The sequence below is a fragment of the Citrus sinensis genome, chromosome 2 (assembly GCF_022201045.2).
Source record: "Citrus sinensis cultivar Valencia sweet orange chromosome 2, DVS_A1.0, whole genome shotgun sequence".
NCBI lineage: Eukaryota > Viridiplantae > Streptophyta > Magnoliopsida > Sapindales > Rutaceae > Citrus > Citrus sinensis.
In genome coordinates this window covers 3,659,659-3,683,873 of record NC_068557.1, presented here as the reverse complement: position 1 = coordinate 3,683,873, position 24,215 = coordinate 3,659,659, and the positions used below count along the sequence as shown (strand labels likewise).

Below are 24,215 nucleotides of genomic sequence, written 5' to 3'. Positions count from 1 at the left end.
GTATGCCAATTTTGACGATGAGGGAGAAAGCTCAACGCGGGCTAAAAATGATTGAGTGTTGCCGTCAAACTTAATGTTTGGTTATAAAAGCAGGCACGCACTGGCTGAATCTAATCAACAAAAAACTTATAAAAATGGCACCGGATTCCTCCATTTCAAACTTGGTGGTCATTATAACTTTTATAAGCAGTATTATTGTTCCTGTTATAACTGATAATGCAGTTGTAACAGCATCTGCCGCATCGTCAGCCATAAAGTTAGAAAGGGAAGCTTTAGTTAATTCAGGCTGGTGGAATAGCAGTCGGGCGACGGCCAACTATACTTCAGATCATTGCAAGTGGATGGGAATCACTTGCAATTCAGCAGGAAGCATAGCTGAGATAAGTTCTGACGAGATGGATAATAATGGCAACGCAGCAGAGCTTAGCCAACTCAACTTCACTTGCTTTCCCAACCTCGAAAGTATCATAATTCCGTACACTCTTCTTTCCGGAAGGATACCATCAGAAATTGGTGCTCTTTCAAAACTCGAGGAGCTTGCCCTGCCCTATAACAGTCTTACAGGTAACCATTATATATAATTTCATTGCATATACAATAATTTCCTATCGGTACTGGATAATATTGCTCATTTATCGTTAATTAATCATATGCATATATATACACACGATAGGTACTATCCCCGCGGAGATCGGTAGTTTGAGGAATCTCGTTGAACTGGATCTGTCTAATAACATTCTCAATGGTTCTATCCCATTAGAATTTGGGAATTTGAAGGATCTTGATGCACTGAGGTTGCGGGGTAACAAACTGGATGGTCTAATTCCATCGAGCATAGGTAATTTAACTAACTTGACACATTTGGACCTTTCTTTAAACCAACTTAGTGGTCGGCTGCCTCAAGAAGTTGGAAATCTGAAGAATCTTCTGTCTCTGTTTCTGGATAATAACAATCTAACTGGGCCTATTCCTTCAACGCTTTATCATTTAAATCAGTTAAGTAATTTGTACTTGGCTTACAACAATCTTGTTGGTCCACTGCCTAAAGAAGTTGGAAATATGAAGAATCTTGATTCTCTGCTTCTAAATAGAAACAGCCTCACTGGACCTATTCCTTCGACAATTGGTTATTTAAACTTGGGGGGAAAGTTGGACTTGTCTCACAACAGACTTGATAGTCCAATTCCACCGACCATAGGAAATTTAACCAACTTAACATCTCTGGATCTTTCTTCAAACCAACTTAGTGGTCTGCTGCCTCGAGAAGTAGGAAATCTGAAGTATCTTGATTCTCTCTCCCTTGATGGGAACAATCTAATTGGATCCATTCCTCCAACAATTGGTTATTTAACCAACCTCACCTCTTTGAATCTTGGTTACAATCAGCTCAGCAGCTCCATTCCTCCAGAACTCATGAATTGCTCGCAGTTACAGAACTTGGTATTAAGCCACAACACTTTAAGCGGAATCGTTCCGCCGGAGATAGGCAACCTTACACATCTGAGACAACTTGATTTAAGCCATAACTTCATAAATGGCACGATACCTTCACAACTAGGATATATTCCAAATATTTCTGCCGTGGATCTTTCCAAGAATAACCTCTCCGGCGTTGTCCCTGCATCTGTCAGAATAATTCCCAAATTGATAGTGTCAGAAAATAATCTAGAGTTAGAAAACTCAACTAGTTCAGAAAATGCACCGCCACCCCAAGCAAAACCGTTCAAAGGCAACAAAGGGAAGCAGCGAAAGATCGTCACTCGCTTGGTCACAATCATTCTTGCTATGGTGGCATTTATTTTCGCAATCTTAATTTTTGGTATCTTGTTTGTCCATAGACGAAAGGATAAGAAATTTAATCCTAATACCCGAGAAATGACCGAGGGGGCTAATGAGTTCTCCATATGGAATTATGATGGTAGAATTACATTTGAAGAGATGATTCAAGCGACAGAGGATTTCCACATCAAATATTGCATTGGAACCGGAGGTTATGGCAGTGTTTACAGAGCACAATTGTCCAGTGGAAAAGTAGTCGCTTTGAAGAAACTTCACCGTTCGGAGACAGAGGAGCCAGCTTTCCTGGAAAGTTTCCAAACTGAAGCTCGTCTACTATCCCAAATACGGCATCGTAATATAGTGAAGCTTTATGGTTTTTGTTTGCATAACCAGTGCATGTTTTTGATCTATGAGTACATGGAGTGGGGAAGCTTGTTCTGTGTGTTACGCAATGACGTTGAAGTTGTTGAGCTGGATTGGACTAAGAGAGTGGACATTGTAAAGAGTATGGCTCATGCTTTGTCTTACTTGCATTATGACTGCAAGCCACCAATTGTTCACCGAGACATATCCAGCAATAACATTCTACTTAATTCAAACCTAGAGGCATTTGTTGCTGATTTTGGTTTGGCTAGGCTCCTGCATCCAGATTCCTCCAACAGAACTCTAGTGCTCGGGACATATGGATATATCGCTCCAGGTAACCTTTAGCTCTTCTTTTCATGCTTCTTACCCATGTTTATGCATTGAACATATTTAAAAATCAATTAGATATCTCTTAAATATCTTGCTGCAGAAGCTTCCAGAAACAGTGAATCAAATATATATATATTTTTTTTCTTGCTTGTGCAAAGAAATTCTACAATGGGTTCTATTTTGTTGTAGAACTTGCATACACCATGGCTGTGACAGAGAAATGTGATGTTTATAGCTTTGGAGTGGTGGCACTAGAAGTATTAATGGGAAGTCATCCAGGAGATCTTCTTTCATCTTTATCGTCATCATCTGAACGAAAGATTAGGTTGATCGATATTTTAGACCAACGTCTGCCATCTCCACTTGATCGAAAGGTTGTTCACGATATTATTCTTGTTTCAATAGTTGCATTTGCATGCTTGCAGTCAAAACCCAAGTCTCGACCTACCATGCAACGCGTATCTCAAGAATTTCTCACAGGGAAATCACCATTGGGAAAACCTGTTGTTGAAGAAATTTCCATATCAGAACTTATGAAACAAGGCATGTATTTGATTGATCAATGTGATTGTTAATCTCGAATGTATTTCATTAATAGCTTTTTGTATAACTTTCGTGAGGCTGAATTTTTTGTATTTAAATCCTTATCTTTGGTTAAAGAATAAATAAAGATTCTAAAGTGAATTTGAAAGGGGTCCATTGAGCTTGCCGAGTGACAAATATGCCAATTAAGTTTCATGTGTGAATTCACACCACCCTAGTCATTTTCCCGACTTAAAAGGACCTTGACTCGTAGTTGCTTTAATTAGTGAACACAGCATGAATTGTTGGACACAGTAAATGGCTGTCTGAAGAAATGAACAATGCAAGCACTTACACTGATAAAATTACCTTTTGCACAGTCTGACATTGCAGAAAATTTATGGATGACTTGACAATACAGGGGAGAGGAGGGGAGAAGAAAAAATCCAATCATGGTCTTTTGGGTATCAAAAGCTTGCATGATTTTTTATGTTGGAAATACAAAATCTGTATCTGAGACCATCTAATTGATTTAAAATAGAGTAGTTGTATTGCATGAGTGAATTTGGATATTGGAAGTTTCAGACATGAAAATTGAATGTTCAATATCAGGAATCCTGGAATTATTTACCTCAAGAACCAACCAGTACAACAAATGAGGACCCAAAACCCCAAAAGTTGTCCACCTGAGGACTGTAAGACAAGTATATGTTGATTATCCAATGAGAATTAATGTTTCATTCAATTTGAAATAAAAAGATTTGAAGAACTTTGAGAATATGAAAAGTAAAAAGTATGACATTGCTTGTTATGATATTACAAGGATGAATGGTAAACAGAAATGAAATTCTGTAAACAATAGAATTACAACTTGATTTCTGCGGCTGGTGGAATTGGAAACCGTCACCAAATGTGATTTGAAAAATAAAATAAACCACAATAAGTAGTGACAATTAACACAAGCTGGTGGGGGAGAAGTTATGATCTTTCCTTTCTTTTCTGTTCCGTAAGAAAGCAATCGGTGATTGAAAACCATTGTGACCATCTAGTTATAACCTTCCTAACTATTATGGTTGTAAGTCAAACAGCATTCCCTAGTTTAGAATTCGATGAACTTAAAGTCAGGGATATCCAATGATCAAAAAGTAAAAACTGTGTCAATGCATTTATGAAAATTAAAGAGAACAAGTTCAGCTGATCATGTATATAGAATAAACCTTCAAAAGTGTTAATAATCACGACCAATCAATCTTCTATATGCTTCCATATGGCTCTAGCATCCTATGGGAATTGTAAGACACAAGGATATCACCATATTGGACACTACTTGGGACTTGGGGGTGAGTTTCATCTATTTGGAATACATTATTAACGTTGTATATAATACACAACAAAATTATGTACCACTTGAAAGGTAATATTTTTTAATGATTATTTTTTTAATTCAAACACCTAGGTACTAGTCTTTATATTTAATTTTTTATTTTATTATTAGAAATATTTTTAACATCTTTGATTTCTCTTTTGTAGATCGACAATTGATGATGCAAATACAGCTTCGGATGATGATAAATGACATAAGTATTGATGAACTTGGTAATTAATATTTTTTCTGTACGAATGAAAAAAAATATTTACTTTGGTTTTAGCATTGTGTATGACTTGGGTCTGAAAATATTGTTTAGTGTAAAAAACCATTGGCATTACCAATTAATAATTACCGTAAATTATAGAAAATATTGTACCGGAAAAATGGAAAATTTTCCTTTGAGATTTGGCGAAATATGGTATTGGGCGTAATTCTTTGTTAATTAAGAACAAATTTTAAAATTTCTCAAGATTATCCAAAATTTTGATAGTGGTTTTTGTATAACTTTTTTCGGTATATTAACATTCGTGAGACTGAATTTTGTTTAATTAAATCCTTCACTTTGGATAAATATAAAATATATATATTCTCAAGTGAAATTTATAGGTGCTTCTTTGACGAGCTTGACAGGGACAAATTTGTCAGTCAACCCTCAAATGTGAACTCGCAGTACACACACGTCTTCTTTTCCTTGTCTGCAAGACCTTGACTCCAATTTTGCTTTAATTTGTGGTCGGCTCAGAAAAAGCCAGTCACCTGAAAAGTTTTCTACTCACGTGTTTAATCACACGGCATCCCCTGGCCGTGCGTTTCAAATAATTGGCGACTAATGAGTTCACAGTCTACATTATCCCTTTTATCATTTTGAAAATTTTCCCATATATTTTCCAAATTTTTAAGACAATCAATTTTAAACACAACTAAAATGGCAGCTACTTCGAATTATTAATTTTCATAAAAATAAAAAGAAAAAGATTCTTAAATTCCCCAAAATTTGTTTCAGTAAAGTTATAAGACACATGGATATGGCCATATCAGACACTACTTGGGAGTGAATTTCATTTAGTTAGAATTCATCATTAATATAGTATATAAAAGACAACAAAGTTAACGAATTACATAATATCCACCAAAATGCGATCATAAAGTTATATTATATGGTAAGGTTCATGCATGTTATTTCCCCAAACCTTAGAATATATGTATATTTTTCTCATTAAATTTTAAGACACATCATTTTAGATGTAGATATCTGATACCACTTGAGGGTGAACATATATTTAGAATACATCATTGATTTAGTATATAATACAGAACAAAATAATGTATTACTTGAAAGGTAATATTTTTTTAATAATTTTTTTTATTAAGCACATAGGTACTAGTCTCATTTCTAGATCGACAAATTGACGATGCAAATATAGGTTTGGATGATGATAATGATATAAGTATCGATGAACTCCTATCACATGTTGGTAATTTATATTTTTTTCTGTACGAAGAAAAAATATTTATTTTATTTTTAGCATTGAGTATGACTTGGGTCTCAAAATATTCAAAATATTGCTTAGTGTAAATAACCGTTCGCATTACCAAATAGACAATTACTATAAATTATAGAATATGTTGTACCGGAGAATGGAAATTTTTCCTTTGACTTTTGGCGAAATATGGTAGTCGGCTTAATTCTTTGTTAATTAAGAACAAATTTTAATATTTCCCGACATTATCGAATATTTTGATGATGAAGGAAAGTGGACACAAAGTAAAGAGCAATGCTATGCCTATACGCCCCGAACATAAATCCCAAATGAACCCATATAAAGGCGAAAAAAAAAATTACAAAAAAGAAAAGAACAAATACAATTTGGTGGAATTCGGTCGGGGTCTAAATTCGGGCATAAAGTATGTTCCAAAAGGAAAAGAAAGAAAAAGAAAGTTACTAGAATATATATAATCCTCCATTCTAGAAAAGTAATTGGGAGAATGGAAAGTGGACTAAAAAGTAAAGAAAGAAATAGAAAGTTGCTAGAATATGAATCACATGTAGCCTTTACTTTGCGAAATTAATTAAAAATAGGAATTAGTGGCCTAAAAAGACATTAACTCAACTGACTCTTGTGTTTGATAACGCGCATGCCAACTTTGACGATGAGGCAGAAAGCTCAACGCGGGCTAAAAATGATTTGAGTGTTGCTGTCAAACTTAATGTTTAGTTATAAAAGCAGGCATGCACCCGCTGAATCTAATCAACCAAAAACTTACAAAAATGGCACCGGATTCCTCCATTTCAAAATTGGTGGTCATTATAACTTTTATAAGCAGTATTATTGTTCCTGTTATAACTGATAATGCAGTTGTAACAGCATCTGCTGCATCGTCAGCCATAAAGTTAGAAAGGGAAGCTTTACTTAATTCAGGCTGGTGGAATAGCAGTCGGGCGACGGCCAACTATACTTCAGATCATTGCAAGTGGATGGGAATCACTTGCAATTCAGCAGGAAGCATAGTCGAGATAAGTTCTGACGAGATGGATAATAATTTCACCGGAGCAGAGCTTAGCCAACTCAACTTCACTTGCTTTCCCAACCTCGTAACTTTCAGAATTTGGGGCACTCTTCTTTCCGGAAGGATGCCATCAGAAATTGGTGCTCTTTCAAAACTCGAGAAGCTTGTCCTGTCCAACAATAGTCTTACAGGTAACCATTATATACAATTTCACTGCATACACATTATTTTCCCAGCCGTACTGGATAATATTGCTCATTTATCATTAATTAATCATACACATTTTTTTTTTTTTCCTTTTTTTCGTTAGGAAGGATACCATCAGAAATTGGTGCTCTTTCAAGACTCAAAGTGCTTGACCTGTCCTATAACCGTCTTACAGGTAACTATTATATATAATTTCATTGCATATACAATAATTTCCTATCGGTACTGGATAATATTGCTCATTTATCATTAATTAATCATTTGCATGTATATATATATATATGATAGGTACTATCCCTTCAGAGATCGGGAGTTTGAGGGATCTTCTCGAACTGAATCTGTCTTATAACATTCTCAATGGTTCTATCCCATTAGAATTTGGGAATTTGAAGGATCTTTATGACCTGAGGTTGCAGGGCAACAAACTGGATGGTCTAATTCCATCGAGCATAGGTAATTTAACTAACTTGACACATTTGGACCTTTCTTTAAATCAACTTAGTGGTCGGCTGCCTCAAGAAGTTGGAAATCTGAAGAATCTTGTGTCTCTGTTTCTGGATAATAACAATCTAACTGGGCCTATTCCTTCAACGCTTTATCATTTAAATCAGTTAAGTACTTTGTACTTGGCTTACAACAATCTTGTTGGTCCACTGCCTAAAGAAGTTGGAAATCTGAAGAATCTTGATTCTCTGCTTCTAAATAGGAACAATCTCACTGGACCTATTCCTTCGACCATTGGTTTTTTAAACTTGTTGGATGAGTTGCGCTTGTCTCACAACAGACTTGATGGTCCAATTCCACCGACCATAGGAAATTTAACCTACTTAACATCTCTAGATCTTTCTTCAAACCAACTAAGTGGTCTGCTGCCTCGAGAAGTCGGAAATCTGAAGTATCTTGATTCTCTGTCTCTTGATAGGAACAACCTAATTGGACCCATTCCTCCAACAATTGGTTATTTAACCAACCTCACCTCTTTGAATCTTGGTCATAATCAGCTCAACAGCTCCATTCCTCCAGAACTCATGAATTGCTCGCAGTTACAGAACTTGGCAGTAAACCACAACAGTTTAAGCGGAAGCATTCCATCGGAGATAGGCAACCTTATACATCTGAGACAACTTGATTTAAGCCATAACTTCATAAATGGCACCATACCTTCTCAACTCGGAAAAATTCCAAACGTTTCTGAAGTGGACGTTTCCAAGAATAACCTCTCCGGCGTGATCCCCAAATCTGTCTTTAGAGTGCCCGGATTAAAATGGTCAGAAAACAATCTAGAGGTAGAAAACCCAGTTATTTCAGAAAATGCACCACCACCCCAAACACAACATTTTAAAGGCAACAAAGGAAAAAACCAAAAGATCGTTACTCCCTTGGTTACAATTATTCTTCCCATGGTCGCATTCCTTGCCTTAATTTTTGGAATCTTGTTTGTCCACAGACGAATGGATGAGAAAATTAATCCTAATACCCGAGAAATGAAAAAGTGCGCTGATGAGTTCTCAATATGGGATTATGATGGTAGAATTACATTTGAAGAGATGATTCAAGCGACAGAGGATTTCCACATCAAATATTGCATTGGAACCGGAGGTTATGGCAGCGTTTACAGAGCACAATTGTCTAGTGGAAGAGTAGTCGCTTTGAAGAAACTTCACCGTTCAGAGACAGAGGAGCTAGCCTTCCTGGAAAGTTTTCAAACTGAAGCTCGTCTACTATCCCAAATACGGCATCGTAATATAGTGAAGCTTTATGGTTTTTGTTTGCATAACCAGTGCATGTTTTTGATCTATGAGTACATGGAGTGGGGAAGCTTGTTCTGTGTGTTACGCAATGACGTTGAAGTTGTTGAGCTGGATTGGACTAAGAGAGTGGACATTGTAAAGAGTATGGCTCATGCTTTGTCTTACTTGCATTATGACTGCAAGCCACCAATTGTTCACCGCGACATATCCAGCAATAACATTCTACTTAATTCAAACCTAGAGGCATTTGTTGCTGATTTTGGTTTGGCTAGGCTCCTGCATCCAGATTCCTCCAACAGAACTCTAGTGCTCGGGACATATGGATATATCGCTCCAGGTAACCTTTAGCTCTTCTTTTCATGCTTCTTACCCATGTTTATGCATTGAACATATTTAAAAATCAATTAGATATCTCTTAAATATCTTGCTGCAGAAGCTTCCAGAAACAGTGAATCAAATATATATATATTTTGTTTCTTGCTTGTGCAAAGAAATTCTACAATGGGTTCTATTTTGTTGTAGAACTTGCATACACCATGGCTGTGACAGAGAAATGTGATGTTTATAGCTTTGGAGTGGTGGCACTAGAAGTATTAATGGGAAGTCATCCAGGAGATCTTCTTTCATCTTTATCGCCATCATCTGAACGAAAGATTAGGTTGATCGATATTTTAGACCAACGTCTGCCATCTCCACTTGATCGAAAGGTTGTTCATGATATTATTCTTGTTTCAATAGTTGCATTTGCATGCTTGCAGTCAAAACCCAAGTCTCGACCTACCATGCAACGCGTATCTCAAGAATTTCTCATAGGGAAATCACCATTGGGAAAACCTGTTGTTGAAGAAATTTCCATATCAGAACTTATGAAACAAGGCATGTATTTGATTGATCAATGTGATTGTTAATCTCGAATGTATTTCATTAATAGCTTTTTGTATAACTTTCGTGAGGCTGAATTTTTTGTATTTAAATCCTTATCTTTAGATGTGGAAAGATAAAATAAAATAAAATAAAAACAAACCAACAGCATATTCTAAAGTGAAATTTGAAAGGGTTCCATTGAGCTTGACATGGGACAAGTATACCAATTAAGTCTCAGGTGTGTATCCATGCCACACAAGTCATTATCCTGATCTACGCTGACTCCTAGTTGCTTCAATTAGTGAACACAGCATGATTTGTAAGACACAGCAAATGGCTGTCTGAAGAAGACGAATGCGATCGAGATCAATGAACAATTCAAGCACTTACATTGATAAAATTACCTTTGCACAGTTAAAATTTGCTATAAATTGCTTATGAACAGCAAGCAGAGCATAAATCACAAAAGCTTTATAAAAGATAACAACTTGAATAATTGATTACAAGTTTAGGTTCATTTATATACAGAGAGAAGAATAAAGAGACAGCTGGCCTAAGGGGTAAGATTTGTAAACACACAAATAACAACCTGTGAATATGACAAATATTAGCCAATCATGTTCAGCTTCTAGAAACGTAATCCTTGCATGCTTATTTGCTGTGATTCTTCAGTAGCTCCATTCTGCCAGCTCAGTAAATCTTCTGCATATTCTGATTGCAAATGAGTGTAGCTGAGATGGCATGCCAGCTTGTCATCAGAGTCAGCTGTTGAATTCTCACAGCTGCTATTTTCAACATGCACTGGCTGAGCATTGCAGCAAATTTATGGATGATTTGACAACACAGTGGGGAGGGGGCAGAAGGAAAAAATCGAACCATTGTCTTTTGGGTATCAAAAACTTGCATGAGTATATAAGTTGGAAATACAAAATTTCTGAAGCGTGATACCAACTAATTGGTTTAAAATAGTGTACTTGTGTTACATGAGTGAATTTGGATATTAGAAGTTTCAGACATGAAAATTGAATGCTCAATATTATAATCCTTGATTTATTTACCTCAAGAACCAAACCAATATAACAAATGAGGACCCAAAACCCCAAAAGTTAAGTCCACCTGAGGACTCTAAAACAAATATATATTGATTATCCAATGAGAATTAATTTTCATTCATTAATTAAAAGAAAACTAGCGTGCATTTATTATCTTTCAATTTGAAATAAAAAGATGTGACCAACTTTGAGAATATGAAAAGCAAAAAGTACGACATTGCTTGTCAGGATATTGCCAAGGATGAATGATAAACAGAAATAAAATTCTGTAAACAATAGAAGTACAACTTGATTTCTGTAGGCTTGTGCAATTGGAAACCGTCACCAAATGTGATTTAAAATATAAAATAAATCACAAGAAGTAGTGACAATTAACACAAATTGTGGGGGAGAGGTTAAGATCTTTCCTTTCTTTTCTTTTCCCTAAGAAAGCAATCGGTGGTTAAAATGCATTGTGGCCACCTTGTTACAACCTTCCTAGCTATTAAGGTTGTAAGTCAAACAGCATTCCCTAGTTTAGAACTCGATGAACATAAAGTCAGGGATATCCAATGATCAAAAAGTAAAAACTGTGTCAATGCGTTTATGAAAGTTAAAGAGAACAAGTTCAGCTGATCATGTATATAGAATAAACCCTGAAAAAAGTTAATAATGACGACCAATCAATCTTTCTTACTCCATCTTCTATATGCTTCCATATGGCTCCAGCATGCTATGGGAATGTTAATAATCACTATGCATCATAGCATACGAATGGGAAGATACAGATTCGGCAACAGCGATGTTCCAGTACCTTGAGAGTTTTCATTGTAATTAAGTCATAAGAATCTATCTTCCCTGCATTTATCAGATATGCAATCTTTCCCAATCCCAGTTGCTGCCAGAAGAGATAGCTGAGTCATCAAGGAATGAACCAACAGAAAGGAGACACATTTGGAAAACTCCTCGCATCAGTGAAGATTAAACACAAATTTCAATGAGAATATTTAATAGAAAAATAATCAAACAAAGAGTATAGACTACAGGAGAAACTATTTCGATAGGAGGATCTTCCTCAGTTTTTCTCAAAAATGATCTCTATGACTAAGTAATTTCACGCTAAGCACTGAGAACCAGGAATTAATCCCATTCTGTGCTAGCAATGAAAGTAATCCTATCAAATACCCATTTCCTTTCTTTTTTTTTTTGGTCCACCTAAATCCAATTTCAAGCAAACCATGCCCGCGGGCTCTGAGTCATTGGTTATACATAGCTCACAGGAAGTTTCCTGCAATATTGTGGCTGCTTGTTTCATGGCTTTAATTTGAGCTTCAGTTCAGATTCTAACCGTCCACAAATGAAGTTTAACATCCTCCTCTATGCTTGTCAAAAACGGATGAAAAGTGCCCAGAAGAATTTTAGCCCAGTGATTCTAGTACTCTATTTAGAAAAGTAATAAACACAGCTAATTGACGTAAAACTCAAAATTGACTAGCTCCCAAGGTACCCTCGAACCTATCTGCCACAATAGTCCTCAAAAACAAAAATGGAAAATTTCATGAAATACCTGACTGAGTGCAAGTAATATAACCTATAGAACACTAGGAGGTCAAGTTCATTCTCTAAAATTCATCAGCCTCACTAAAGTACATTCCTAGCTTCCCCACTTCATACGACACACTTCCATTGTCATTGAATTGTTCGATATGGTCCGTCCTAAATTATCACCCGAAATCATATTTGTTTTCACTGTCCCAAGTTTCTATGGAATTACATTCTTTTGACATAAAAAATGCCAGCAACCAACAACCAACATAAAAAATTGACGACAGATGCTTGCCCCCCCCCCCCCCCCCCCCCCCAAAAGCCTTAATGGCCTCTCCGGCCACCGGAGATGGCAACCAGCCATCACCAGTTTCCACCCTCTCCGCCGAAGAACGAATTAACAGGAGTTTGAATCCTCCTAAGAAATCATTTAGACGACCCCCTAAATTCACCAATGACCCGCCACCTGACGTCCAACAGCCTCCACCGCGAATCAAACCTCTCCAGCGGCAAACTGTCCACAATCCATCTACACAACCACCACATATCTCTCCAAACCACTCCCATGCAGACCCTCCATCTCAAATCTAACCCCATGGAAACCAACCACCTACTTCCACTGCCGATATTCTCTCGAAACTTCAGCAACCTTCAACGACACCTAATGCCGTAAGCGAACAAAAGAAAAGCCTATTAATAGTGGCATAAATGTCTATGAAGGCTGCCGTGAGGTAGCAAATCAACCGCCCCTCCATTCACTTGAAGAAGGGGAAGAAAAAAGTGCTCAAGATGAGCCGGATCTCATGAACTCGCCGGATAACGGTAATGGCAGCCAGCCACCACCAGCTCCTCCCCTCACTTCCAGAAATGATCCTCCTTTTCTTAGGAGATCTCAAAGGCAAACCCGCTCAAAGTATAGGAGTCATTCGCCAGCCACCCAACTCCAACAGCCCCCAACGTCCGCAAACATAGACAATCAACCGCCAACCATCGAGCCACCATCACCTTCAAACCAAACCAAGCCTTTATTACCATCTAGCCCGCAACCATCACAAGCCACACAAGACCAATCGGGAGATGCACAACCTGCTGTCACAGCCCTTATGCACCCCCAAAACCAGCCCGTGCCCCATGGCCATTTATGTCAAGATTCGGTTCAAGGTACAACCACCAGTCAGCCTCAATCACCACCACACAAACAACCCCCACACACCAAAAAACCCCATGCAAATCACAAACAAGCACTCGGGACAGTGCTCAACACCAGCTGCAGCTGTTAACCACCGTAAGCCAGCCGCATGCAACCTCCACCGAACCCAGCCAAGGGCAGCAAACATCCAACCAAGACCAGCCCAAAAGTCAGCACGCGTGCAGCAGCCCCCATGATCGTGAGACACTTTCGGCAGCACATGAATTGTGTTCCCCATGTGTGTTCCCCACTAGCATTTCCCATGCCCCACCAGCCTCTCCCACTCGGCAAACGCAAGCCCAACCCACTTCCGAATTTAATAACCCCCAAAATGTTCCCATGATCCAAAATATCACTCAACCCACGTCCACACTCTCTTATGCCTCGGTTTTGAATTCCGTCCCTAATCAAAACAAATCCATTAAAAAATCATTTGTGGATATTATGAACAGCCCAATCAGCTCGACGATTTCGATGAAGACCGTCACTTCGTTGGAGGGGAGCCTAACATGCAATTTTTCACTGCAGAAATTTAAGCGATGGCCATTCCTTTCAAGCTCCCATTAGTTGGTAAATTTTCTTACAATAGACCTAGTATGGAATTAATTCGTAATTTTTTTACTACTTTGAGATTGAAAGGAAATTCTAAGGTGTCTCTTTTAAATAATCGACATCTGTTAATTCAATTAGATGTTGATGAGGACTACTCCCGCCTATGGATTAGGCAGACATGGTACATTAATGGGAATGCCATAAGAATTTTTAAATGGACAACTGATTTTCGATGTTCCGAGGAGTCCCCTATAGTCCCAGTATGGATATTTTTTCCTTACCTGCCTGTCAATTTCATGCACTGTAAGGAAGCATTATTTTCGATTGCATCAACCATTGGTAAGCCATTGCGAATTGATCAAGCTACTACCTCTTTAACTCGCCCTTCTGTAGCTAGGGTATTAGTGGAGTATGATGTCACTGAACCTCCGTTGCCACGAATATAAATCGGTGTGGGAGATTCTGGATTTTGACAAAGTGTAATTTTTGAGAAAATTCCACTCTAATGTGCTTCCTGCAAGCACCTTGGCTATACCATTGAGACATATTACGTGGCCAATCTGAAGCTCCGTCCCCAGCGGCCTAGTGGGAATTGGCAGACCAGAGTAAAAAATGGTAAGAAGTCAAAAGTTCTACGTCAGATACTCCACAACCCTCAGATACTCTACAACCTGAGCCTTCTATCACTAAGCAAATTGCGGATGCAGGGTCCCCGACCACCAAACCTACAGAGAATCGAGCTAATGTTACAAATTCTACATTCGTTTAGGAGCCGATTACCCAAGATGCCACGACTCATGATTCTAAGGTCTGAGAACCTCGTGATCAAAGCCTTTCTCCCTTGCGGAGCATTGGTGAGTATAATCCACATCTTCATCTAGCCTCCAGCACAGATTTTAGGCATTATAATTCTCATACTGATAATGATGATAGTTCTGATGAGCACCTAGCGAATAACGAACACTTTTTGTCTGCACCTGAGAATTATGAGAGAGTTGACTTTAGCCCTGATTTTAGCATTGCCGATCAATCGAAAAAGGGCTTTAAATTACTTGCCGACCGCAAGTATCGTAAGTCATATTATCAACGTCTATATTAGTCATTTTTATTATAATTCTCATGTTAGTCTATGTCTTAATCTTTTCTTTTTCTGTTGTATTTTTTTCTCTTGATTGGAGGTTTTGGTTTTTGTCCCCCTCCTTCTATCTTTCATTATCTGTTCTAAATGACAAGTAGGAGTCCCGCCTAACCCCCCACCATAGAGTGGTATGCTTATTGAAAAAAACAATCTTCAAACTAAACAGGGTAATTCAACTAATGCAATGACAAAATAAAAGGGGGCGTGGGGTTACGTGAATGGCGAGGCTAAATGGGTTATTAAAGCCACGTTTGGGAAAACGATGTCGCGTTGGCGTTTGGCAAAAACCAAAGTTCATGGTCCCTCTAGCCTTCTGTCCCTGTGACCGCTCCCTCCAGTCTTGCCTTTACTTGATAAACTGTAACCCTCACACCCACATTCAATTGACTCCACAATTGCTGGCTGGGGCTTAAATTATTGGGGCATTGTACGATTTGTACAGATTGGAATTGAGCTGTTGGATGGTTCAACATGGGTATTGAGCCAAGTGTTGTACTGGTAGTGTTGTTGACGATTGAAACTGAGAGAGACAGGTGAGGAGTGAGGATAGCCGAGTGGTGAATCATGGATTCGACTTTCGAGTCCTTCTGAGTACTCTGTGTGTTACTCTCAATTAAAACCTAGGCAGAGATATATCTTGTTTGTAAGTACAGCAGATATTCCTTTAATTTCATTCCTATATCAGTATTCATCCGAACTAAATAGCATTGAGAAAAAAATTGATGATATGTTTCTTTTGAGAAAGTGCATGCACATAAAAGAATCATTCAAGAATTTTCGGTAGCAACAGTTACCAATCATTCAAAAATTGTTGCCTCTTGTCCAAACTTTTCAATTAGTAATGTTGAAATAAACAGAATAAGATTCATCTCTGAAGCTCAGCAATGGTGCCAAGAGATAATTCCTGTTTGATCCTTTTGCTAGAAAGCTGATAGGATGATACTGACTAATTCCTTTTTGCATTACAAAGCTAGCTGCCTGCTTAAATCCATCATCCGGTTGCTGGCAGTTGAGCTTCAGGGCTGTGCCAGCTTTAAGATTCACATCGCTAAACACGAAGCAACCCTTACGACTTACTGACTCCAAGGATACAGTATCAGGCTTTCCATCCAATCCAGCATTTACTTGGAAAACTGAATTTCCAGGATTATTTGCAATCACGAGGCTGTCATTATTTCCTTGCTGCATTAAAAGCTTTCCTGGAAACTCAAAAGGCTCAAGCATGACTTGTTTGCCGACAACATCTTTAACGGTAGTGAAATTTATTGGCCGCTGGTCATTCCCGATGAGTCTGAATGTTGCATTAGCATCATCACCAGTGCCAGCTGCAGGCCAGGGCTCCATTGTAACAGATTGATTTTTCATCAAGACTAAACTTGAGTTTCCAGATTTTTGTGAGAAAGTAACGAGGCCAGCATTGTATGATGCAGGAATTGGGGTAATCCATTCTGAAAGAGATTTTACTGATCCGGTCTTAATTTCATGGTCGTGCTGGGAGTATCCAGCAAGTAGATAAGGACCGTAAAATATTGCTTGAAGAGACGCATACTGTGGCCGATCATCTGAACAAAACAATTAGTCATTTTTAAGTTAATTTAAAGAGGACAAGTTATGGATGAAAATATAGACCTTTGATGGCTTCTGTCCGCAAATTAATTGGCAGCTGGATGAATAATTTGTCATCAGGACTCCATTCTCTAGTCACAGAAAGGAAATTGCCTGCATCATTATGATGATGTAAGCTTTTGGTGTGTTCTTTTCTTAGTTTCTAAATTAAGATAGATTTGTTAAAATAGAACAGTAAAAGAGGAGATTTACCTGGTGATGGTATTTGCAAATTATCTTTATTTAATGTAGCCTTGGCACCATTTGGATTTGCGCAAAATGGTATACGCAAATTCAAGACAGACGATACCCCTGGCCCCTGCATGTATAGATAAAGATTAAGGTTTTCATTTTCAGTGATTCTAGCTAGTTACTTGATCATTCGATCCAAAAAATCACATCGTTAGGCAAGAGTCCATCAGAAAAGATAAATGAAATCAGTGTACCTTGTTAGAAGTGAATGTGAGTGCCATCCGAAGGTTTTGATCCCATGAAACGACAGGATCAACATTCTGATGTATCACAATCTGACCAGCTTTCCAATCAAAACTGCTTGATATGTACTGAATAATGTAAACACCGGGACCTTTTCCTTCCTGTTCAAAGTATATTGAATCTCCCAATTTTGCAAATGATTCAATTCCTACACGTGTGCAACAAGAAGAAAATATGAAAGTTAATCATAATTAGATGCAACAAGAGCCCCCCGGTGGGGGGGGGGGGGGGGGGGGGGTGTGGGTAGCATTAAGGGCAATGAATCACTGACCTGTGCCATAACAGCACCAAAACGAGTCAAATGCATCTCCCCAGCCATGGTAAGATTTAGCCTTGGAACTTCCAGGAGATAAAGGAAGCATATAAATCATCACTCCAGGTTCTGTTCCTCGTTGAATGCCAAGCACACCATTCGTTAGGGCACGTTCATAATAATCTGCATATGTTACTTGTTTTGTCCATTTAAAAAGATACCGGGACACCTACAAAAGGGATGAAATGTTAAAAATAACTTAAATCAATAAATTTATCGTCAGCTCCAACAATTCACAAGCCATATACGTACCTTTAGCATGTTATAGGTTGTACATGATTCTTCAGTCTCTGCAGATAGAGCGGTTGCTATCCGCTTTGGATCCGTCCTAATTGATGAAAATCAATTAGGAAATTAATCAACGGTATATAATTATATACATAGAGGTTCAAAATGTAAACTATAACTAAATTAGTTCTGTTCTTATTACCAGAACTCCTGGTGTGATGTTCCTCCTGTTGCATACGAGTGAGAAGAATTTATAATGTCCATGAAGAAAGTCCCCATTGCCTGGCAATTACCAAACATGAACTGTGCTTGTAATACTTTCTTAAATGAAGCCCAGGAAAAAAATGGCAGAGCCTATTTAATAAAGATATAGCAACTGAAACAATAATGCAAGGCTCTTTTAGATGATCAAATTTGTATGTCGAAGTAATTGGATTACCATGGATTGCTCATCACCAGTGAGTTCATATCGGTTTTGCACACCACAAACAAGAGGGATATGTGTATTGGCATGTAATCCTGCAATGTTGTCCGCCTGCAACCATAAGAAATTCTATAAAAACATTCATCAAGGTTTAATATCAAATTATTTGAACAGAAATGCATCCACTTAATTATTCGTTGATATTTTAATTTACCTTTACTGCAAGAAGTCCAAGAAAGCATGGTTTGTCAAAGAGTTCAGCCAGCTTCAAATGCTTTGGATCTTTCTGGCCACAGTAACAATTAAAAAAGAAAAAAAAAATCTCTTAGATAAAAGTTAAGGATGAATTTGTTTTTTCATTAGTTATCAACAATGATAAAATTTTCTCATATATGTATACAAATTACTTACTGTTATACCGTACAATTTGTAGAGGACATCATTCATGCCACCACTTTCATCATTAAGCGTTTGATAGTGCCTTTCTAAGCTGGATCTAGCTATTAAATTTTGAACACGAGTGTTAAAATAATCAGCCATCCAAATTGTTATGTTCAGTGCTTGACCATTGTTAGCCAATGTGTACTGATCCAATAATCCTGCCATGATCTGTCCCCCAAAAAAAAAAATCAGAACAAAAATTTATCCCAAATTGCTATCCATTAATTCCACGAATGGATTTTTATCATTAAAAAACAAATATTTAGTAAAAATTTAACCTTGTGAATGGTGTAGTATGGAGCCCAGACATATACTAAGTTTTCGAGGCGATCGAAAAACTCACTCGGAAATGCTGAGAGATACCCGGTTCCAATTTTTTTCTGACATTCAGATAGAACAGACATTACTGCATCCATTTTCTGTTTTACAGTTTCATTGCGAGTGCTTGCCCATGCCATTGCAGTCGCACTCAAGTAATGCCCTTCAATATGTTAAAAGTTTAGATCAAAAGAGAAACCGGAACGTTATAAAAAATAAAGCAGAAAGTCTAGTGGATTTTGCCGAAATCCTAGTGGACAGGCTAAATTCAAAATTCACCGTTTCTTGAACAAAATTAAGAATGAATTAGAAGCTTAACATATACCTAGAAAATGACCTCGGAGCTCCATTTTCTGGTCCTCCCAGCCTCCGTAGGGGGCTCCAGGAGTTGGCAAACCGGCAGTTTTTCTAAAGCTCCAAACGAGTCTATCAACGTCCAACATCACCAAATACTCCAAATTCGTCTGCTGTGCTCGCCAATGCATAGAATTCGGAAGCAACCTAACGTCATGCAATGACACTTCCTTTAGAAAATCCCCGGGCAATTTAAAATCTCCGGTAGCATTCGTGTTCCTCAGCATTGTGTTATCAAATTTCTCTTCCGCAGCCTGAAACTTTGATGCTTCCGGGCCTTCATTGGCTGGAGATCGCAATTGATAACTAGAAAGCATCTCCTTCTTCCAGGCTTCATCATTTATTGATGAGAGTTTAGCTCTCATTGTGCTGGATGCAAGCTCGGCCTTATTTGGGAAAAGGTTTACGCATTCTTTTGCAAAAGCTAAATTACATAACAGAAAGTAAATCAACACGTTGGAGAATACAACTCCCTTCATTTTTTTATTCAAGTTTTTTTCCTCAGGATTGAATGAAGCAATCCAAATTATGTTCTCATATTTAATTGTATAGACAAGAGTACAGAGGCAGCTAAAAAAAAGGAAGAAATGTGTGGTATGCATAAGAGTGTCTGAAAGTGTGCTGTCAATTAACATGCAATATTGCCTATTTCTAGCGAAAATTTGACTTTTGACTGTTCTTGCGCAGTTGCTAATGATCCGGTATAGGTAATAATCCAAATGAGATAATTCTGATTAAGGTATACGAGTCTCAGAACGTCATATGATATGAGGTGTAAAGGCTACTTCTAATTATAGGTGCCCTTCGTTTATAACCACAGCAAAATTGACCTATTACTGTTTTTGTGCAATTACTTAAACAATGGATTCTTTTTAATTGCAATATCACTCTTGTGGGCAGTTGAACCAACTAATATTCACTAATTTTATGTATGAGTCTACATGTATGTATATGAGATTAAAAGAAAGAATGACACTTTGATCCTTTAAGTAGGGTATTCAAAATCAGTATAATCCACTCAATCTGTCCAATTCATAAAAATTCAACTCGTATCACAAAAATTCAATCTATGAATTGGTAGATTGGATTGATTGAAATTTTCAAAATTCATAGTCCGTGAGTAAATCTGTAAAATTCCAGAAATTCACAAAATATAGTATTTATTTAATTTTTAAAAATATATTAAAAGTTATAAATGTGGCATTATTAGTAAATAAAGCAGTTACACTAACACCACATTATATATTCTCTAGTAATAATATAAAATGAAAATAATTAAAAATAGCCTAAGTAAATAAACAAATATAGCTACCTAAATAGTATTATTGGAATAAATATTTTTATTTGTTATTTATTTCAATTATATATGTCTTTGTTCAGGTTAAGGTATGAAATACAAGTTGGAGGTGGACATTTTGACAAATTATCCAAGCTTTTAAGTTTCAACTTTTGCATTGATTAATTCCATAATTTTAGTTAATTTTCATATATTAATCTAAACAAGTCAGATTTTTTCTTTTCGTTATGTTATAATTTGAAACTTTAAATTATTTTAGTTTTATTTAAACAATCAATTCATTTAGATCTTCTTTAATTTTGAATTTGATCGATAGCAAAATTATTCTTATATTAGGACTATTTATTTATGTTAAGTACATTATTTATAGAGTTGGCATCTTATGGCAAGTCTAGTTAAATTAAAATTTTATTTATTGCATATCTTGTAATAGGGATTAATTTATTAATTCTCTAATTAAGTGAGATTCCAATTTATTAGGAATATTTGTTTCCTAATTTAATTAGATGTCTAATTTAGCAAGTCAATTAAAGATGAGATTCTATAATTAACGTATGAGATATATTTAGAGCAAGAAGTTGGTTTAAACAGGAAGTTCATTAAATGTTCTAGATATTTCTTGGGAGACAAGCAAGGCAAGAAGATCATATTTATTCTTATTTCAATTCATAAGAATTATAAGAGGAAAGAAACTCTTATTTGGAAAGAATTTAAATCTTTTAAGACTTGCTATTTTTGTGAAACCCTAGTGCCTATATAAAGAGAGATATTTCACAATTGAAGGTATGCAACACATAGCATAAAGTAGAGAAGCAAAATTGGACCTCCTCCCTAGAGAATCCGGATTTGGCACATAATATTGTGTTGATTTATTTACTTATCTTCTTTTCATCTCTATGGAGAGTCTATGTGGATCTTGAATCAGTAAATATTGAAAAATTGAAGAATTGCTATTGATTACTTTGTGGAGAGTCTATGTGGATCTTGAATCACTAAACATTGAAAAATTGAAGAATTGTTATTGATCACTTTGTAAAGTGCCTTGAGGATTGTGGATTAAGAGGGGTAGCAATTATTCAAGAGAAGCAGATTCAGTTTAAGGTTGAGTAAACTGTATGGTGATTAACTATAAGTGAGAGTCTTATGTTTGGTAAATTCATAGGTTGTAACATCTCAACTTAGTGATATATTCACCGCCATATTCTAAGGATAATTACTAAGGCCAACATTGTAAAATTTAGATTCTCCAAAAAAAAAAAAAAAATCAGACTTCAAATGGAAGATTATATTAATATGTTATATTATAAGCCTTGCCTTGGAGGGCAAGTAGCCAACATTAATTTAATCTATACATTATTTTGTCGAGGAAGGAATTTATTAATTTACAAAAAAAAAACACAAAAAAATTCCGTTGCCTCGCCTCCAAAGTCAATTTTAGATTACCTAAAGCTAATAACGATATTAATCATATGGCGAGATACTTAATTTACACACACTTTTTTTTTTTAATTTTAGTGGCAACCTCACTTTGTCTTCACTATATATATATATATAATCTCTTTAATTTCTTTGTCCATGAAAATCTTCAATTCATTGCCTAATTAGTTGTTAATTAAATCAAAATTTACCAAATATAACCAATTTTACACAGAAAGCATACTTTTTATAACACCTTAGCTGCCAGAACTGAAATCTACTGGGTTATCTGAGCTATCGGTGACATATTGAAGGATTTAGATCAAATTGAGGTGATGGCTTTTAAAGTTCTAAGCCCCGTACCATCTTTCCACTAATGAAAGTAATAGCAGAAATCGATTTGAGTTAATGAAACTTATAAAATTAACAAAGTATAGAGAAGCAAGATCTAAAAGTTCTGAATCATCAATAATTTCGATGTCCACGTTTTCCCTTATCTTGCATTTGTGCTTGATAAGGCTTTAACAAATGATTTAACACACCCACAGGTACACGTTAAGTGCTCTTACATGTCGTATATTGATGACAATAATGATCACAATTTTCATGATTCTTTAAATCAACAACTATCCTTTTTTTTCATATAGCGTTGCACATCCGAATTGTTATCTCAATATTTTATTTTAAATGATATGACATTCATCAATTAGATGGCGAGAAAATATAATTAATTTACTTAAATATTATAGTATTTATCAATTGAATGGTGAGAAAATACAATTAATTCACCTGAATATAATAAAAAATAAAAACAACTTAATGAATGACACCTCATATGCCACATTATTTAGGATGAAATTTAGGATAAATAATTTAGGATCCATTATCTAAATATGTCATTATTTCTCCTCCAGAGGAAAAATTAATACTTATTAATATCGAAATTACAAGGAACCATTTGGTATAAAATGATTATCTTTCATTACAACAATAGCCGAATTAATGAGAATTAAGCTGCCTTTAAACTTCATGGCTTCTCATTTTCGTGCAGGAGGAATAGTGAAGCCTGTGGAAAATATATTACATCAGAATATCAACCAATAATATATGGTACAAATAATAACAATATGCCAATAACTTGCAATTACTTAGTGAGACTTATAACAAGACAAGCACTAATTAATGATTCATATGTCATCAGTCACAATATATGATAGATGGATAAAAGAGTGATTTAAAAAAATGAAAAAAGAAAATGATGTTGTTTGATGGTGATCTTGTCATCCTTTAATTATCCTTTTGTCCAAATATCATTGTTCGATAAAAATGTTATTACAACAGCATTGATTAATTATTGAGCCTTAAAAACATATGGACTTACTCCCACATTGGGTTCCAGGTGAAAGATATATGCCGCATGATCTGGCCACGAAAACCGCCTTTTTTGTGCTGATGAAGTCACTGATGGTTTCCACAACATCATCGGTGAGGAACTTGCAGACACATGGAACATCAATGGTCTTCAACTCAGCACAACAGCCTTGAGATGGCGGCTCCTGTGGCCCTATTTTTCCAGCGTACCTGAGGCACTCTGACACGAGGTTTGAGACATTGACTCCGCAGCTTTTGGCCGAAACTATTTGGTTTTTGGATACCATAAATCCGGCAATTACTAGAATTGCAAGGGGCAAGATATAAACCCTAGGGCTCATATTTTTGTGAAAGTTCTAAGAGTGCTTTTATGCAGGTTTGGTTTTGAATTAATTTTTAATGCTAAATAGAGAAGAAGAATGAGAGCACACGAGAATCTTGGTGTCTAATTCACGTGGATATTGGTATTATCCACTTCAGATCGGCAGGTTTTGTTACTTTAAATTTCTTGTAAAGAGAGAACATGAGTCATGCGGATCTTGCCACGTGTGCATTATTAGTCTTGCATAGCTAAGATGTTATTCTTTTATTAATTCTGCTTTTATCAACTATTCATCATATCCATGTGTTTTGTTCAGGCGAAAGCTATAAGATGAGTAGTAGAGAGTTCCAGTTCCTGTTGTCTATCCTTGACTTTCATGTCTCTCAAAAAAGAAAGTTGAGAATTGTGAATTTAATTGTTAGTTATCTGAAAAACAGTCATCCAATGCTACTAATTTAATTTCATGTGTCATTAGAATTT

General features: G+C 36.4%; 4 protein-coding genes across 4 annotated transcripts; 2 read left to right on the top strand and 2 right to left on the bottom strand.

The window, feature by feature from the left end:
• LOC127900363 (probable leucine-rich repeat receptor-like protein kinase At1g35710) lies at positions 1-3,172 on the top strand. Its single transcript, XM_052435129.1, has 3 exons — positions 1-564; positions 674-2,479; positions 2,665-3,172. Exons 1-3 carry the CDS (start codon positions 135-137, stop codon positions 3,048-3,050), a joined length of 2,622 nt encoding a protein of 873 aa, XP_052291089.1. The 5' UTR covers positions 1-134; the 3' UTR covers positions 3,051-3,172.
• Positions 3,173-6,610: 3,438 nt separating this feature from the next.
• Positions 6,611-9,740, top strand: LOC102630821 (probable leucine-rich repeat receptor-like protein kinase At1g35710). Its single transcript, XM_052434571.1, has 4 exons — positions 6,611-7,065; positions 7,185-7,256; positions 7,370-9,169; positions 9,355-9,740. The coding sequence occupies exons 1-4, from the start codon at positions 6,636-6,638 to the stop codon at positions 9,738-9,740; spliced, it is 2,688 nt and encodes an 895-aa protein (XP_052290531.1). The 5' UTR covers positions 6,611-6,635.
• Positions 9,741-14,873: 5,133 nt separating this feature from the next.
• On the bottom strand, positions 14,874-19,897 carry LOC102622332 (uncharacterized). Its single transcript, XM_025095476.2, has 12 exons — positions 19,301-19,897; positions 18,936-19,138; positions 18,628-18,825; positions 18,431-18,502; positions 18,232-18,327; positions 17,995-18,074; positions 17,817-17,892; positions 17,523-17,733; positions 17,203-17,399; positions 16,970-17,075; positions 16,781-16,870; positions 14,874-16,713 (listed from the first exon to the last, which is right to left on the bottom strand). The coding sequence occupies exons 1-12, from the start codon at positions 19,806-19,808 to the stop codon at positions 15,983-15,985; spliced, it is 2,568 nt and encodes an 855-aa protein (XP_024951244.2). The 5' UTR covers positions 19,809-19,897; the 3' UTR covers positions 14,874-15,982.
• A 2,920-nt stretch (positions 19,898-22,817) lies between these two features.
• LOC102630509 (uncharacterized) lies at positions 22,818-23,897 on the bottom strand. Its single transcript, XM_006470650.4, has 2 exons — positions 23,424-23,897; positions 22,818-23,108 (listed from the first exon to the last, which is right to left on the bottom strand). The coding sequence occupies exons 1-2, from the start codon at positions 23,752-23,754 to the stop codon at positions 23,080-23,082; spliced, it is 360 nt and encodes a 119-aa protein (XP_006470713.2). The 5' UTR covers positions 23,755-23,897; the 3' UTR covers positions 22,818-23,079.
• Positions 23,898-24,215: the final 318 nt, after the last annotated feature.